This window comes from Balaenoptera ricei, chromosome 8 (assembly GCF_028023285.1).
Source record: "Balaenoptera ricei isolate mBalRic1 chromosome 8, mBalRic1.hap2, whole genome shotgun sequence".
Classification (NCBI taxonomy): Eukaryota; Metazoa; Chordata; class Mammalia; order Artiodactyla; family Balaenopteridae; genus Balaenoptera; species Balaenoptera ricei.
The window spans coordinates 63,190,624-63,210,073 of NC_082646.1; the positions used below are offsets into that span (position 1 = coordinate 63,190,624).

A 19,450-nucleotide genomic window follows, 5' to 3' on the forward strand; every position below is an offset into this window, starting at 1 on the left:
AAGTCTTCCAGTCCATGAACATGGGATATCTATTCATTTATATGTCTTCTTCAATTTCTCTCCAGTGTTTTGTAGTTTTCAGTGTACAAGTCTTTTGCCTCCTTGGTTAAGTTTATTCCTAAGTATTTTATTCTTCTTGATGCTACTGTAAGTGAAACTGTCTTAACTTCCTTTTCAGATTATTGTTAGTGTACAGAAACTCAACTGTTTTTTGCGTGTTGATTTTGTACCTTGCTACCTTGTTAAATTTGTTTATTAGTTGTAAAGTTTTTTGTGGAATCTTTAGGCTTTCTACATATAAGATCACATCATCTGGGACTTCCCTGGCATCCCAGAGGTTAAGACTCCGCACTTCCACTGCAAGGGGCATGGGTTTGATCCCTGGTTAAGAAACTAAGATCCCACGTGCCGCACGGCATGGCCAAAAAAATAAGTAAGTAAAAATGTTAAAAAAAAGATCACATCATCTGTGAACAGAGATAATGTTACTTCTTTCTTTTCAATTTGAATGTCTTTTATTTCTTTTTCTTGTTTAATTGGTTTGGCTCGGGCTTCCGGCAGTGGCAAAAGCAAGCATCCTTGCCTTGTTCCTGATCTTAGAAGAAAAGCTCTCGGTCTTTCACTACTGAGTATGATGTTCACTGTGGGTTTTTCAAATATGGCCTTATTATGCTGAGGTAGCTTCCTTCTATCTTTATTTTGCTGAGTGTCTTTATAACGAAAAGGTGTTGAATTCTGTCTAGTGCTTTTTCTGCACCGAGATGATCATGTGGTTTTCTTCCTTAGTCCTTCGTAAATGTGATGCATTACATTCATCAATTTTTGTATGTTAAGCCATCTGTGCATTCCAGAAATAAATCCCATTTGGCCATGCATGGTGTGTAATCCAATCGATGCAGTGTTGAATTCTGTCTGCTAGTATTTTGTTGAGGAGCTTTACATCAATACTTATTAAAGATATTGGTCTGTAGTTTTCTTTTCTTGTAGCATCTTTGTTTAGCTTTGGAATCAGGGTAATGCTTGCCTCAAAGAATTAAAAAGTGTTCCTTCCTCAATTTTTGGGAAGAGTTTGAGGAGCATGGTGTAAATTCTTCTTTAAATGTTTGGTATAATTCACCAGTGAATCCATCTGGTCCAGGGCTTGGGTGAAGCGGGCACCAGGGCAGGGGGTATTGATTACTAATTCAATTTCCTTATTGGTTACAAGGCTATTCAGAGCTTCTATTTCTTTGTTTTTATTATTATTTGTAAATTTATTTATTTATTTATTTTTTGGTTGTGTTGGGTCTTCGTTGCTGCGTGTGGGCTTTCTCTAGTTGTGGCGAGCGGGGGCCACTCCGTGTTGTGGTGCGTGGGCCTCTCATTAAGGTGGCTTCTCCTGTTGTGGAGCACGCGTTCCAGGCACGCGGGCTTCGGTAGTTGTGGCACTCAGGCTCGGTAGTTGTGGCTCGCGGACTCTAGAGCACAGGCTCAGTAGTTGTGGTGCACAGCCTTAGTTGCTTAGCACGTGAGATCTTCCCAGACCAGGGCTCAAACCCGTGTCCCCCGCACTGGCAGGCAGATTCTTAACCGCTGCACCACCAGGGAAGCCCCAGAGCTTCTATTTCTTCATGATTCAATCTCAGTGGGTTGTGAACATAAATGACTTTAATTATGGCCCTTTCACCTGGACCATTAGAAGCTAGTATCTCACACTAAAATATAGAGAAAGAGTTAAGCACAGTCACAGCAGAAACAAGAGAAAAATACTATTAAAAAGCATTTTCTGGGACTTCCCTGGTGGTCCAGTGGTTAAGAATCTGTGCTTCCACTGCAGAGGGCAAGGGTTCAATCCCTGGTTGGGGAACTAAGATGCCACATGGTATGCAGTGTGGCCAAAAAAAAAGTGTTTTCCAGAAGTTTTTGGAAACTAACCAATTGGACCTGAAGATATTAGGGAAAAGAAGTCAAAAAAGTCATACTATAGCATTTCTTTATCACTTATACTTTTAAATGAAAGTAGAGAAACAATAATCACACACACTATAGTAAGTCAAAGAGTCAAGTTGCAAAAAAATGTATATAATATGAATACATTTGTGTTAACAGAAAAAAATTGTGATTTAGCTGATTATTTTTAAAATATGTAAATAAATTCATACCTATTTAGCCCTTCACCCACAGGTGGTTTTTGGTTATCATCTAAGTAGACAATCACTTCTTTCCTTCGGATATGCACAATGTCATCTAAATTTAGATTTGTCAAATTCACATCTCCTTCAAAATAGATTGAACCATAACCTATAAATCAGAACAAACAGTTAAAAACTCATCCTGTATAGAGGGCAAATACCCATTTCATACTTCTAGTGATTATATAATCAGAAGAAGCAAGCAGCTTTAAACATTAATCAATATTCTAAATCACCCAGCAATTCCTTGAATGGGTTATTTCATCTATAATATGTATTAGAAGGTGACATCAAATACATTTATCTGATTTAACATGTGCGTTTTTACAGCACTTAACGTTATCCTCAAAATAGCCTTTTTAAGTCTCTCCCCATATATCTGTATGGCTGCTACATAAACAACCCTTAACACCTAGCCTGCAGTATGAATTAAAATACTTGAGCCCTTCTTTTAATACAATACAGCAAGATGAGATTTTTCCCCAAGAAAATTTTATCTGTAATAATAATATGAAGTTGAACCTAAATATTACCCATCTCTTGTCAACTATTAATTTTCTCACTTAGTATTTCTTGCTGTTTACAGTATTTTAATTGTAGAAAATTGCAATGAGCCAAATACTTACCAAATACTTACAGTCTTTGTAAAGACTGTTACAAAGTTCTAGTCTTTTTTGTTACTTTTCAATCAAAGTGTCTATTCAGGCCAAGGTGGGTCCAAATGTAGGCAAAAAACAGATTTAGCTATCAAGAGCTTCCTTTACTTAATTACAAAAATAAAGTGAAGATCTCTGGCTTATACACTACTAACTCTTAAATTCACACTCACCTTTACGACCAATAGTGAAGTCAGAGACAATGCACTCTCCTTTTTCACTGGTAACTTTAGCTAGGTCATCCATGGATGGAATAGTATAGTAGCCAACCTTAGTGAGAACGATGCCTATGACAAAAGAAACGGAAAATACTAGTTGTGACTGACCTCAGGTAGAGGAATTTTCAGTAATATTTATTTCACTTTTTCCTTTTTAAAAATTTTCTACAGAACGGATAATTTAAAAAATTACCTGAAATAATCAGTAAATATTATAAAAAGAGAAAATATATAGGAATAAAGCATTTTTCCAAGCTAGTTTTCTTTCTTTCTTTTTTTTTAATCTGCTTTTCTAAGAAACACTATTCCTAAGAGAAACCAAGTTTTTTTTTAAAAAAACTTCATGGTTAAGTAAGTTTGCAGAACATGCACAAGATAGTATATTACAGGTTCTGAAAACTCACAAAACAATGAAATCTATTTACTTAATCCAGTGTTTCCAAGACTTATTTAACCACAGAACTTCCTTTTCATATGACACCTATTAACATACTGCACTATGAAAGGCATTCCATAGAATACATTCTGGGAAAGACTTATTTTTTTCTTTTATTTTACATATGGAAGATGCCCAAACCCAGGTTTTTGGCTTATGTGGTAATTCAGTGGATTAGAGGTGGAGCTAAAACTCCAAACCCAATGCTTTTAGTTTTACATGTTATTGCCTTCTATAATATAAACCTCTTGTATCTTTCAAATTTACATCCTCAAATTGAGAGCTAAAATCAAGATGAAAAATCCTACATGAGAAAGTCCCATAGACAAATGGAAACTTAAAAGGACTACATTGATGTTATTTTAAAAAGTGCTAACTAGGCAGATTTCTGAAGAAATCAAAGAAAATATAGCATGGGTATGCTTATTCTAGTCACTCCTTGTTCCATTTATAGGAAGAGATCAGGCTAACTTGCTCTCTGAGAGGAAAGAGTTTAAGGCCAATATAAGATCAAATTCCAGCCTCCAGCAATGCCCACTCACATGCTTAACTTGCTTCTCCATGGGCAAGTTTTAGAGGGTTGTTAAAGTGTCCTTGAGAATGGAATTTTAAATTGGGAGGCGGCAAAAAAGGTCAGTGAGAAAACTAGAAACAATAAAAAAAAATCTAGACTGGATATTTAAGATGCAGTATTATAATGAACTCAAGTAGATGTCTAAACACAAATATAGACAACATAGGATTCTTAATGTGAAAGTATAAAGTTGTTTCCTTAGGGCACCAAGTGACCAAAGATATATATGAAGGCAATAAGATAATTAGATATAGAACAAGTTTACAGACACATCAAGACAAACTGTAAAATAAATTAAAAAAAAAAAAAAAAGACTAGGCAAAACTAATCTATGTGACAGAAATGAGACTGTGGTTGACTTCTTGAGATGGGGACACAAAAGAACTTTCCAGGGTGAAAGAAATGTTCTATCTCTTGATTGAGTATATATATGTCAAAATTCATTGAAATGAACACTTAAGATCTGTGCACTTCACTATATGCAAATTGTACCTCAGTTAAAAGGGGGGCAGGGGGAATGTAATGACATTTGTCAAAACCCAAATGAGATGTTAAGTCAACAGAGAAAAAAGGCAAACTTTAAGCATCCCGTCAAGATACTTCAATCTTGTAGTTTATACTGTTTCATGGATTAGTGTGGAAAAACTAATCAGTTCATTGTTGGGGACAAAAAAGAAAAGCACAGAACTGAGGTGATAATAACCATAGCAACCACTAACATTTGAATGCCTATTCTAGTCAGGCATTTATGGTCTATACACTTAAACGAACTCAAATCTCAAAAATCTCATATGATAATACTACTATAATTTTAATTAAAAAACCAATTAACAATATGTGAGTTTATAAAGCTAGGAAAAATTATGAGGATAGTCTCTCTGGCTACAAAATTTGGGATATTTAAACTATACCAGGATAATTAATAAAATGAATTTTAACTACTCCAAAGGTACAAAAAAAAGTGAATTCCAAATCAACCAAAGCATCAGTGTGAAGTGTTTAAGTGTTAACTTCCATAAAATGCAATAAAAAACATTTAAAAGTTCAAATAGCTGACTTCTATTATGTTGAAAATCAGTGACAAACAAGAGGTCTCATATGACTGGTAGGAGATTACTCAAGTGCCAATCTGAATCTGACCTGCTGGATGCATATGGTAAGCATTATTTTCTATTTCTTCTCGGTCATCCTGCAGTGACTCCTCATGAAAAGAGGTTCCTTCACTGCTTCCTTCCAGCCCATTTCGCAAGGCAGCACGCATGTTTAACGCAACAATGGTATCATCCACACTGTTGCTGCTGTTATGTTTATTTCCAGCACTCTCTGGGGTTTGAGGAATGGGTTTGGCAATAGGGTTGGTATAAAGATGTGACACAAGAGAATCTTCATCTCCATCCTGCTGATGGTTTTCATCGACTGGTTTGCTCAGAAAACTGAATCTGAAAAGGGAGAAAATAAATACTATCTTAGCCCCTTGAGTAGAAACAGTAGTAAAATGGTAACAATCAACCATTGCTAGGCTTTTACTAGCATCTGGCACTGTTCTAGGTAATTCCATGCATTAAAAATTCACTTAATACTTACGGTAAATCTGTAAGATAAGCTATCATTCTCTGTATTTTACAGAAAACTCGGACACAGAAAAATAACTTGCCAAGGTCACAAAGCTGTAAGTGCTAGAGTTGGGATTGTAACCCAGGAAATCTGGCTGTAGATTCCACAGCTTTAACTGACCTATTTTCATGAATGAATGAATCTGAGCATCACAATATTTAGTTTAAAGGGGGAAGGGGTGTCTACTATGTGGGGTCAAATAATCAGTGGTGAATTTCAAAATAAAAACCTGAAAATTTTTAATTTTTAATATTATAATCAATAAGGTATTAGATAATGATTCATTTATGAAAACTCAAACTAAAATTTTATCCAAAGAGAAAAAAAACAGGAGTGCAAAGACATATATGCAAGGATTTTTCATTGAAGCATTATTTTGAATTTAGGAATACCAAAATAATCTAAATGTCCTCTAATAGAGAACTGATTGAATTACCTTACATTTACAATAATGGTTACAGACTCATTTAAAAAGAGGAGGCAGGTTATTCATATTGATACAGAGAGGTGTTTACAGTAAATGGAAATAAGCAGGTTACAGAATATTATTTCGTGCATAAACTCTACAATATATAAGAATATATTTATAAATAAATTTTTAAACTGTAAGAATACATACTGAACTCTTAAGAATTAGTGTATATACTTGTACTTCCTCCTTTATATATTTCTATACTTTTTTATTTTTTTGGTTTGGTTACAGTGACTGTGTATCACTTTAACAACCCCGTCCAAAATGACATACATGGATAACAAAATAGTTTTGCAGAACTGAATCAGAAAAACAATAATTTTAAGGTCTAAAGTACTCAAGAAGCAACAACACAACATAATTTCTAGATGCTCATATGCTGTAATATTGGGTTGGCCAAAAAGTTCGTTCGGATTTTTCCATAAGATGTTATGGAAAAATCCGAACGAACTTTTTGGCCAAGCCAATACTTCTAACTTCATAAAATTTCATAGAACGAATAAATTCTAAGCTCAGAATCTTTTCTAAATGAGCACAAGGCCCTCTACCAGAAGTAACCCAAATGAGAATTCAGTTTACCTCTCTCCATTTTCTGGATAATCAGATGGTGAAGCTAGATCTTCTGAATCACGATTAACAGGAGAGAAGAGATTGCTATTGTTAAGGTTTTTCAAAACCAGCTTCTTAATGCTCTTCCTATAAGCAGAGACCAAAAGAAAAAAAAAGAAAGAACTCAGGCACACATAATTACATCAAAGACTATCTTAAAACCTTAAGTGGAAAGGGGCACTCTTATTCAATTCATATATATCTAAAATTGACCTAACAAGTTCAATTCACCAACTTATCCCATAAATACATAACCAGAACACAAGGTCTCAAATATATTACACTCTGGTGTTTGGAAGAATAAGCTAAGCACATAAAAACCAAGTAGGAAATCCCCTAGAAAATACTCTTCCCTTTCTGAACTCCCTGAGCATTTTGTTCAGACACTAGTTTACTCATCACACTGTAATATATTTCAATTACTTCTCTATATGTCTTTTCTCTCATTAAATATTTTTTCTTTTTTGGCAGTCAGGATTTATGACTGCTCCTGCATAGAACTTGGCACGCTGCCTTGAAGGAAAATAGGATAGATGTTTGTTGATTAAATGAGATAGGTTTCTTTAAAAAAAAGACAAGAAAGAGGAGTAAAATCCCCTGATATCCAATGATGGAAATGACCATGAATACCTAAAAAAGTTCAAGTTTGTGTACAATAGGTTTATTTAAGGCAACAACATCTACAGCATACAGGCTTTAAGTAGAAAAACCATATAAGAGATCTTAATCAACCTCCACTTAAAAAGTCACTGGATTACCTAATGCACTCTATTCCCTCTTTTAAAACAACCAACCACTGGGAATTCCCTGGAGGTCCAGTGGTTAGGACTGCACGTTTCTACTGCGTGGGTTTGATCCCTGGTTGGGGAACTAAGATCCCACATGGTGTGCGGTACAGCCAAAAAAACAAAAACAAAGCAAAACAAAAAAAAACCCCACCAACCAACCCGCCTCCCCCCGCCCACCCAAAACCAACCATTAAGTAGTTAGGCCACTCTCTTATTTATTCTAGTCTCAACAACTGGGTTATATAGTAACAAACATCTAGTGTTTGTTCCTTACCTATGTATGCTAGTTATACTCCTTATAGTAATGATGTTATTAAATAAGTATTAAGTAAGCCAATAAAATAGGCACTTGACAATAAAAAATTATTATTTCCATGAAAAATAAAACTTGCCCTCCTATTAATGGTAGACTAGGTAATGGAGACTAATTCGCCTAGGAAGGATTACCAGAAAACTCAGAGCTCTTTCTAGGCATTAAGAGCCAACAAGATAGTAAAAAATGACTGTACCAGCAACCTGGGGGGACAGTGGTATGGGGAGGTGTCCGATATTTTGGGTTGCTTTTCTCCTGAAGACCTTTCTGATCCAAAGGGAAGGCTGAGAGGCTGATGGTGAACTTGACAGTCTTGTGGGACCAGGGAGGCAGAGATGAGTCTAGAGCCACCAAGGGGGTGGGTCACTAGTAATGCCACTCATTTTGTGTTGGGACCTGAAAAGTCTCTACCCCTAGAGTTAAGAACTAAAAGTAAAAAGCACATGGTCCTAAGTTCAGCTATGACTCATCTCAATAAGCACTGTCATAAAAAAAAAAAAAAAAAAAAAACTCTGAAGGTCAATATCATCATCCTTGAGTTCCAGTTACTGCCACAGTTTTCTTCAAAGAAGATAAATGGCCAATAAGCACATAAGATACACAACATCATAAAGGGAATGCAAATTACAAGCATGAGGTACCACTTCACTCCCACTAGAATGGCTGTTATAAACAAACAGACAAACCATAAAATAACAAGAGGTGACAAGGATATGGAGAACATTAAAACATTGTGCACTGCTGGTGGGAATGTAAAATGGTGCAGCAGCTATGGAAAACAGTTTGGCCATTCTTTCTTTCTTTTTTCCTTTATTTTTTAACATCTTTATTGGAGTATAATTGCTCTACGATGGTGTTAGTTTCTGCTTTATAACAAAGTGAATCAGCCATACATATACATATATCCCCACACCTCCTCCCTCTTGCGTCTCCCTCCCACCCTCCCGATCCCACCCCTCTAGGTAGTCACGAAGCACCAAGCTGATCTCCCTGTGCTGTGTGGCTGCTTCCCACTAGCTACCGATTTTACATTTGGTAGTGTATATATGTCCATGCCACTCTCTCACTTCATCCCAGCTTACGCTGCCCCCTCCCCATGTCAAGTCCATTCTCTACGTCTGTGTCTTTATTCCTGTCCTGCCCCTAGGTTCTTCAGAACCAATTTTTTTTTTTTTTAGATTCCATATATATATGTGTTAGCATACGGTATTTGTTTTTCTCTTTCTGACTTACTTCACTCTGTATGACAGACTCTGGGTCCATCCACCTCACTACAAATAACTCAATTTCGTTTCTTTTTATGGCTGAGTCATATTCCATTGTATATATGTGCCACATCTTCTTTATCCATTCATCTGTCGATGGACACTTAGGTTGCTTCTATGTCCTGGCTATTGTAAATAGAGCTGCAATGAACATTGTGGTACATGACTCTTTTTGAATTATGGTTTTCTCAGGGTATATGCCCAGTAATGGGATTGCTGGGTCATATGGTAGTTCTATTTTTAGTTTTTTAAGGAACCTCTGTACTGTTCTCCATAGTGGCTGTATCAATTTACATTCCCACCAACAGTGTAAGAGGGTTCCCTTTTCTCCACACCCTCTCCAGTGTTGTTTGTAGATTTTTTTGATGATGGCCATTCTGACCGGTGTGAGGTGATACCTCATTGTAGTTTTGATTTGCATTTCTCTAATAATTAGTGATGTTGAGCATCCTTTCATGTGTTTGTTGCCAATCTGTATATCTTCTTTGGAGAAATGTCTATTTAGGTCTTCTGCCAATTTTTGGATTGGGTTGTTTGTTTTTTGGATATTGAGCTGCATGAGCTGCTTGTAAATTTTAGAGATTAATCCTTTGCCAGTTGCTTTGTTTGCAAATATTTTCTCCCATTCTGAGGGTTGTCTTTTAGGCTTGTTTATGGTATCCTTTGCTGTGCAAAAGCTTTTACGTTTCATTAGATCCCATCTGTTTTTTTTAATTTAATTAATTAATTAATTAATTAATTAATTTATGGCTGTGTTGGGTCTTCGTTTCTGTGCAAGGGCTTTCTCTAGTTGCGGCAAGTGGGGGCCACTCTTCATCGCGGTGTGCAGGCCTCTCCTTATCACGGCCTCTCTTGTTGCGGAGCACAGGCTCCAGACGTGCAGGCTCAGTAATTGTGGCTCATGGGCCTAGCTGCTCCGCGACATGTGGGATCTTCCCAGACCAGGGCTCGAACCCGTGTCCCCTGCATTGGCAGGCATATTCTCAACCACTGCACCACCAGGGAAGCCCCCTGTTTTTGTTTTTATTTCCATTTCTCTAGGAGGTGGGCCAAAAAGGATCTTGCTGTGATTTATGTCAAAGAGTGTTCTTCCCATGTTTTCCTCTAAGAGTTTGATAGTGTCTGGCCTTACATTTAGGTCTTTAATCCATTTTGAGTTTATTTTTGTATATGGTGTTAGGGAGTGTTCTAATTTCATTCTTTTACATGTAGCTGTCCAGTTTTCCCAGCACCACTTATTGAAGAGGCTGTCTTTTCTCCATTGTATATTCTTGCTTCCTTTATCAAAAATAAGGTGACCATATGTGGGTGGGTTTATCTCTGGGCTTTCTATCCTGTTCCATTGATCTATATGTCTGTTTTTGTGCCAGTACCATACTGTCTTGATGACTGTAGCTTTGTAGTATAGTCTGAAGTCCAGGAGCCTGATTCCTCCAGCTCCATTTTTCTTTCTCAAGATTGCTTTGGCTCTTCGGGGTCTTTTGTGTTTCCATACAAATTGTGAAATTTGTTGTTCTAGTTCTGTGAAAAATGCCATTGGTAGTTGGATAGGGACTGCATTGAATCTGTAGACGCTCTGGGTAGCATAGTCATTTTCACAATGTTGGTTCTTCTAATCCAAGAACATGGTATATCTCTCCACATGTTTGTATCATCTTTAATTTCTTTCATCAGTGTCTTCTAGTTTTCTGCATACATACAGGTCTTTTGTCTCCTTAGGTAGGTTTATTACTAGGTATTTTACTCTTTTTGTTGCAGTGGTAAATGGGAATGTTTCCTTAATTTCTCTTTCAGATTTTTCATCATTAGTGTATAAGAATGCAAGAGATTTCTGTGCATTAATTTTATATCCTGCTACTTTACCAAATTCATTGATTAGCTTTAGTAGTTTTCTGGTAGCATCTTTAGGATTCTCTATGTATAGTATCATGTCATCTGCAAACAGTGACAGCTTTACTTCTTCTTTTCTGATTTGGATTCCTTTTATTTCTTTTTCTTTTCTGATTGCTGTGGCTAACACTTCCAAAACTATGTTGAATAATAGTGGTGAGAGTGGACAACCTTGTCTTGTTCCTGATCTTAGCGGAAATGGTTTCAGTTTTTCACCATGGAGGACGATGTTGGCTGTGGGTTTGTCACATATGGCCTTTATTATGTTGAGGTAAGTTCCCTCTATGCCTACTTTCTGAAGGTTTTTTTTAATCATAAATGGGTGTTGAATTTTTTCGAAAGCTTTTTCTGCATCTGTTGAGATGATCATATGGTTTTTTTCCTTCAATTTGTTAATATGGTGTATCACATTGATTGATTTGCATATATTGAAGAATCCCTGCATTCCTGGGATAAACCCCACTTGATATGGTATATGACCCTTTTAATGTGCTGTTGGATTCTGTTTGCTAGTATTTTGTTGAGGAGTTTTGCATCTATGTTCATCAGTGATATTGGCCTGTAGTTTTCTTTCTTTGTGATATCTTTGTCCGGTTTTGGTATCAGGGTGATGGTGGCCTCATCGAATGAGTTTGGGAGTGTTCCTCCCTCTGCTATATTTTGGAACAGTTTGAGAAGGACAGGTTTAGCTCTTCTCTAAATGTTTGCTGGAATTCGCCTGTGAAGCCATCTGGTCCTGGGCTTTTGTTTGTTGGAAGATTTTTAATCACAGTCTCAATTTCAGTGCTTGTCATTGGTCTGTTTATATTTTCTCTCTCTTCCTGGTTCAGGCTCGGAAGGTTGTGCTTTTCTAAGAATTTGTCCATTTCTTCCAGGTTGTCCATTTTATTGGCATATAACTGCTTGTAGTAATCTCTCATGATCCTTTGTATTTCTGCAGTGTTAGTTGTTATTTCTCCTTTTTCATTTCTAATTCTATTGATTTGAGTCTTCTCCTTTTCTTGATGAGTCTGGCTAATGGTTTATCAATTTTGTTTATCTTCTCAAAGAACCAGCTTTTAGTTTTACTGATCTTTGTTACTGTTTCCTTCATTTCTTTTTATTTCTGATCTGATCTTTATGATTTGTTTCCTTCAGCTAACTTTGGGGTTTTTTTGTTCTCCTTTCTCTAATTGCTTTAGGTATAAGGTTCTGTTGTTTATTTGAGATGTTTCTTGTTTCTTGAGGCAGGATTGTATTGCTATAAACTTCCGTCTTAAGAACTGCTTTTGCTGCATCTCATAGGTTTTGGGTCGTTGTGTTTTCTTCACTGTCATTTGTTTCTAGGTATTTTTGATTTCCTCTTTAATTTCTTCAGTGATCTCTTGGTTATTTAGTAGTGTATTGTTTAGCCTCCATGTGTTTGTATTTTTTTTACAGATTTTTTTCTGTAATTGATATGTAGTCTCATAGTGTTGTGGTCGGAAAAGATACTTGATACAATTTCAATTTTCTTAAATTTACCAAGGTTTGATTTGTGACCCAAGATATGATCTATCCTGGAGAATGTTCCATGAGCACTTGAGAAGAAAGTATATTGTTATTTTTGGATGGAATGTCCTATAAATACCAATTAAGTCCATCTTGTTTAATGTATCATTTAAAGCCTGTGTTTCCTTATTTATTTTCATTTTGGATGATCTGTCCATTGGTGAAAGTGGGGTGTTAAAGTCCCCTACTATGATTGTGTTACTGTCGATTTCCCCTTTTATGGCTGTTAGCATTTGCCTTATGTATTGAGGTGCTTCTCTGTTGGGGGCATAGATATTTACAAATGTTATATCTTCTTATTGGATTGATCCCTTGATCATTAATGTAGTGTCCTTCTTTGTCTCTTGTAATAGTCTTTATCTTAAAGACTATTTTGTCTGATATGAGAATTGCTACTCCAGCTTTCTTTTGATTTCCATTTGAATGCAATATCTTTTTCCATCCCCTCACTTTCAGTCTGTATGTGTGCCTAGGTCTGAAGTGGGTCTCTTGTAGACAGTATATATATAGGTCTTGTCTTTGTATCCATTCAGCCAATCTATCCCTTTTGGTTGGAGTATTTAATCTATTTACATTTAAGGTAGTTATCAATATGTTTGTTACTATTACCATTTTCTTAATTGTTTTGGGTTTGTTATTGTAGGTCTTTTCCTTCTCTTGTGTTTCCTGCCTAGAGGAGTTCCTTTAGCATTTGTTGTAAAGCTGGTTTGGTGGTGCTGAATTCTCTTAGCTTTTGCTTGTCTGTAAAGGTTTTAATTTCTCAGTCAAGTCTGAATGAGATCCCTGCTGGGTAGAGTATTCTTGGTTGTAGGTTCTTCCCTTTCATCACTTTAAATATGTCCTGCCACTCCCTTCTGGCTTGCAGAGTTTCTGCTGAAAGATCAGCTGTTAACCTGATGGAGATTCCCTTGTATGTTACTTGTTGTTTTTCCCTTGTTGCTTGTAGTATGTTTTCTTTGTATTTAATTTTTGATAGATAGTTTGATGAATATGTGTCTTGGCGTGTTTCTCCTTGGATTTATCCTGTATGGGACTCTGCGCTTCCTGGACTTGATTAACTATTTCCTTTCCCATATTAGGGAAGTTTTCAACTATAATCTCTTCAAATATTTTCTCAGTCCCTTTCTTTTTCTCTTCCTCTTCTGGGACCCCTATAATTCGAACGTTGGTGTGTTTAATGTTGTCCCAGAGGTCTCTGAGACTGTCCTCAATTCTTTTCATTCGTTTTTCTTTATTTTGGTCTGAGGTAGTTATTTCCACTATTTTATCTTCCAGGTCACTTATCTGTTCTTCTGCCTCATTTATTCTGCTACTGATTCCTTCTAGAGAATTTTTAATTTCATTTATTGTGTTGTTCATCATTGTTTGCTCTTTAGTTCTTCTACATCCTTGTTAAACGTTTCTTGTATTTTCTCCATTCTATTTCCAAGATTTTGGATCACCTTTACTATATCATTACTCTGAATTCTTTTTCAGGTAGCCTGAACAGTTTGGCAGTTCTTAAAAGGTTAAGTATAGAATCAATGTATGACCAAACAATTCCAGTCCTGGATATATACTCAAAGGAATTGAAACCGGGACTCTGATACTTGTACACCAACATTTATAGCAGCACTATTCACATAGCTAAAAGGTGGAAACAACCCAAAAGTCTATCAATAGATGGAATGGATAAACAAAATGTGGGTTAACCATACAGTGGAATATTATTCAGCCTTAAAAAGAAATGACGTTTTGATACATGCTACAACTTAATGAACCTCTAAAACATTATGCCAACTAATGAGAACATACTGTATAGCACAGGGAACTCTACTTAATGCACTGTGGTGACATGAATGGGAAGGAAGTCCAAAAGGGAGAGGATATGTGTATATGTATGGCTGATTCATTTTGCTGTACAGCAGAAACTAACACAACATTGTAAAGCAACTATACTCCAATAAAAGTAATTTAAACAAATAAAATAAAACATTATGCCAAGTAAAATAATCCAGACATGAAAAAAAGAATAAATTCTGTATGATTCTCTGTATATGAGGTATCTAAAATAGGCAAATTCTTACAGACAGAAAGTAATACAGAGGTTAACAGGTTAACAGGTTTCTTCTTCTGGGGGAAGAAGAAAATAGGGAATTATTGCATGGCAGGTACAGAGTTTCTGTCTGGGATGATGAAGTTCTGGAGATACCGGTGGTGATAGTTACACAATATTGTAAATATACTTAACATAACTGAATTGCAATTGTACATAACATAAATTTTACCATTTTAACCATTTTCATGTATATTTTACCACAATAAAAATTAGTAAGTAAAAAAACACAAGTAATTCAGGCACACATTTGTAAAAGCTGTTAAATATTAAAATAGATAAATTTAGGAAAACTGCAGATGTGTTCATATACGTTTTTGTGATACTGGAGGTTAAGGAAATAAAGTAACTGAAATATCCAAACCAAATAAATCACTATGTACGTAGAAGACCTAAATGATTAGCAAGCTTAGTTTAATTTAATATCACCATACCCAACAATTATGGAATAAATATTCTTTTCAAATACACATGGAATGTTTATGAAAACTAACTATATGTTGGACTATTAAAGCAAGCCACAAGTTTCAAAGAACTGAAATCACCTGAAGTATTTTTTTCTTTTGCACATAAGCTAGAAATCAGCAAAGAGATAACTTAAAAATCTCCATGTTAGGAATTTATATTCTTGAATAACCCAAGGCTCAAAAAACCCCATGAAAATCAGAAAACATTTATCATATAATTATTTTTTGAACATTAAGAGTACTCCATATCAAAACTTGTAGAGTACAAATAGAGCTGAACTAAAAGGGAAATTTACATCTCTAAATGCATATATTAATATTTGAAAAGGAAAGTTGAAAATAAAAGCTAAGCATCCATTTAGACAAAGGACAGAAAATTAAATACCATAAAAAGAGGGGGGAATGGACTTCCTTGGTGGCACAGTGGTTAAGAATCCACCTGCTAATGCAGGGGACACGGGTTCGAGCCCCGGTCCGTGAAGATCCTACATGCTGCGGAGCAACTAAGCCTGTGCACCACAACTACTTAGCCTCAGCTCTAGAGCCCGCGAGCCACAACTACTGAGCCCGCGCACCTAGAGCCCATGCTCCACAACAAGAGAAGCCACCACAATGAGAAGCCTGTGCATCGCAATGAAGAGTAGCCCCCTGCTCGCCACAACTAGAGAAAAGCCCATGTGCAGCAACAAAGACCCAATGCAGCCAAAAATAAAATAAATTAAAAAAAATTTTTTTTAAAAAGAGGGGGGAAGGGACTAAAAATAAATATTAGTGAAAATATGATAAATACAATTAAAAATTAATGAAATAGGAATCAGACTCGAGAGCATCAATAATGCCAGAAGTTAGTTCTTTGAAGTGGTCAATAAAACTGGTAGATCCCTGACCACATTGCTAAAATGAGAAGGCACAAAATACCCACATGTCAGAAATGAAAACACAGACATCCCCACAGATTCTACAGAAATGAAAAAGACAGTAAGGATATTTTTAAACAACTTTATGCCAGTAAGTTTGGAATTTTAATGAGCTGAAATGAATATTATAAGAACATAACTTGTCAAAAGTGACTCAAAAAAATGAAAAAGCTGATGTCCTATAACTTTAAAGTCAATAATTAGAACAAAACACCTTACTACAAATAATACTTCAGACTTGTATCTTCACCAGTATCCAACATCTAATGGAAGGGGGGGGAAAAGGCCTATCTTACACAAAGTCTTCCAGAAAATAGAGGAAATGATACAATTTGTGAGGTCAGCCTAATTTTTATACCAAAACTGGGTAAGGAAATTATAAGACAGGAACATCCAAGCCAATCTAAATCAGGAACACAGAAGGCAAAAAAAATCCTGGACAAAATTTGACATGGTGAACTCTACAAGAAAGTAAGTTACCAAACACTATCAAGGCCTATGGAAAGGGCTTAGGAGCCAACGTGAAAGGGTCCCTTCTGGCCAAAGAGCGAACAACCTGGTGATCACAGAAAATACTAGCTGCAATGGATGGAAACACAGCAACAGGGGTGGGGTGGGGGGGAGGAGAGAAGATGGTTTAATTAAATGTTTCACATGAAGAACGTACAACTAAAAGACAAGGAACTAAATATGAAACATAAAAACAGTGTCAGGCAAATGTGAAGAGGACTGGAATCAGAAATATCAAGGTGAGACAGGTACAAGGAACAGACACAAGAAGCCAAAGAACAGAAAAGTGTTGCACAATTTGTGAAAGCAAAACTGTGACTTTGACCACCAGATTTATTTCAACAATGAAATATTTCATAAGTGAAAACAAGTGACAGATTCATGTATATTTCGCCATATTTACGTCACTGCCCTCACTTGGCTTATAGGAATACAGCGATATAGGAATAAGAGTTACTTGTTTGAACTTGTATTGAACTTGTTTCCCACAACCTTGCTACATTTATTTATTAGTTCAGAATTGACATACAGTAAACAGCACATATTAAATTGTACAATTTGGTAAGTTTTGACATGTGTATACGCCAGTGAAACCATCATCACAATCAAGAAAAACAACATAGCCATAAACACCCAGAAGTCTCCTCATACACCTTGTAATCTCTCCTTTCTATCCCTCCAAGACCTCTCCCTCATGTCCAGGCAACAACTTGCACTTTCCAGTATTTTATATAAATGGGGCGGTGGGGGGAGAGACTATCTTGGTAAATACAAGACAGAATACCATTTGGTCAAGTCATGTTTGAAACAAACATTGAAAAAAAAACTGGAAAATAAAATTATATCCACTTGAAAAAATATATATGTGTATTTAAAACCAGAAACATCAAAATACTCCCTTCTGCCTGACAGTCCTCCCTATCCCTCTTCAGTTTAAACAACACATCCTCAGAGAAGCTTTCCTTCATCATTCTGTTAGTCTCTCCTACAGTGGCAATCTCTATTTCTCCTGTCACTTGTCTCACTTGTGATTATTTTGTCAACATCTCTCTTCCCCCATAGTTTGTGACAGAGGAATGTGTCTTGTTCACAGCAACTAAGCCCGTGTGCCACAACTACTGAGCCCGTGAGCCACAACTACTGAAGCCCACGTGCCTAGAGCCTGTGCTCCACAACAAGAGAAGCCACCACAATGAGAAGCCCATGCACCACAACGAAGAGTAGCCCCCGCTCGCCGCAACTAGAGAAAGCCCACGCGCAGCAATGAAGACCCAACGCAGCCAAAAAAACAAAAACCCCCACAACACTGTAATCAACTATATTTCAATAAGTTATTTAAAACTTAAAAAAAAAAAAGAATAAACACACATGCAAACGAACAAGCATATAACTTGAATAGAGAATCTGACTTAATATATCAAGGGTAGCATTTAAATTCCCTTGGGAATGGTGCAGTTTGTTTAACAAATGATGCTGGCATAACTGGCAGAATAAATAAATAAAAGAACATGTGGAGTTCTGACGAGAGAAAAGATGGGTAAAATTTAAAATAGGGTGGCCAGAGTAGTATTCACCGATGTGACATTTGAGTAAAGAGTAAGAGAGTTAGCTATTAGGATTTATGGGGAGAAGTGTTTTAGGCAAAGAGAACAATTGGAGCAACGATCCAAAGGCGACAGCATGCCTTTCTTGTCCTAACAGCAGCAAGGAGATTATAGTGGAGTAAACAGTGAAGACAGTAGTAGATGTGTTTACAGAGGTAATGGAACGTCAGTTCTTATAGGGCCTCATATGCCATTGTAAGGAATTCAGCTTTTACTGGGTGAAGTACAAACCACAATTGAGTTTTGGATAGAGAGTGACATGGTCTGACTTACACTTCAAAAGAATCACTGTTAGCTGTATTCTGAACAGAATGCAAAGGAACAAAGGTAAAAGCAAAAAGATCAGTTAGGAGAATATTGCAGTAATTCAGTCAAGAGATGATGGTGCCTTGGGTCAAGGTAATTAGTAGCAGTGAAGGTGGTAAAACTGGTCAGATTCTGGATAATTTTTAAAGGCAGAACAAAGATTTGCTGATGGCTTAGATATGGGATGTATGAAAAAAGTTAATGATGATTCCAAAATTTTTGGCCTGAACAACTAGAGTGATAGAAATGCAATTATCTGCAACAGGAAAGGCTTTGGGTGGAATAGCTTTAAGGTGGAAGATCAGTTCAGTTCTGGACAGATTAATTTTGAAATAAATGTCTATTAGACATGCAAGTGGAGATGTTGAGTAGGGCTGGATATTGGATATAAGAGTGGAGTTTGCGAGAGAGGGCCAGGCTGGAGATAAACGTTTGAGAATTAGACTACAGATGATCAAAAAGTCTTGAAATTAAATTAAATCACTTTGGGAGTGAGTAAAGATAATGTGATCAAGAACTGAGCCTAGGGGCACTCCAATTTTAAGAGGCCAGGAAGAAGAGGAACCAGCAAGGGAGACAGAAGGAGCAACCAGTAAGGTAGGAACAAAACTAGAAAAGTGGGGGGTTCCTGGAAGCCACATTTCCAGGAAAGTAAATCAAGGAAAAGTGACAGGTAAACCGTGTACTTCTGATACATCAGGTAAAGACTGTTGAGAGCAACACCACAGAAGTAGAAGCCAGGAAGGGGATACCATATTAACAGCAAAACGTGTGCTTTCCCACTCCAATCCTCTCTATTTGTATATCATATTTGTAGATCCTAAGACCTGGTGAAATTGCCCTGAAAGTTGTTGATCTGATGACTGGACTAAAAAGGGTGACTCTAAGCCCTTTTTATTTACTCTGTGCCGAACAATTTGCTAAATGCTGGGGACATAAACATGAATAATACACAGTCCCTGCCTTCAAAATAATCCAATGATGTTCTAAAGAAATGCATAAAATCGGACTTTCC

At 36.5% G+C, this 19,450-nt stretch overlaps 1 protein-coding gene across 5 annotated transcripts in view; it reads right to left on the reverse strand.

The window, feature by feature from the left end:
• Window positions 1-19,450, reverse strand: part of NUP98 (nucleoporin 98 and 96 precursor) — a 99,178-nt gene that overhangs the window by 30,750 nt on the left and 48,978 nt on the right. For all 5 annotated transcript variants that reach the window (XM_059930907.1, XM_059930908.1, XM_059930906.1 and 2 more), the window contains 4 exons: window positions 6,721-6,837; window positions 5,196-5,494; window positions 3,001-3,114; window positions 2,142-2,280 (listed from right to left, as the gene is read on the reverse strand). In XM_059930907.1, the coding sequence (XP_059786890.1) occupies window positions 2,142-2,280; window positions 3,001-3,114; window positions 5,196-5,494; window positions 6,721-6,837 (669 nt within the window). The remainder of the gene's footprint in view (window positions 1-2,141; window positions 2,281-3,000; window positions 3,115-5,195; window positions 5,495-6,720; window positions 6,838-19,450) is intronic.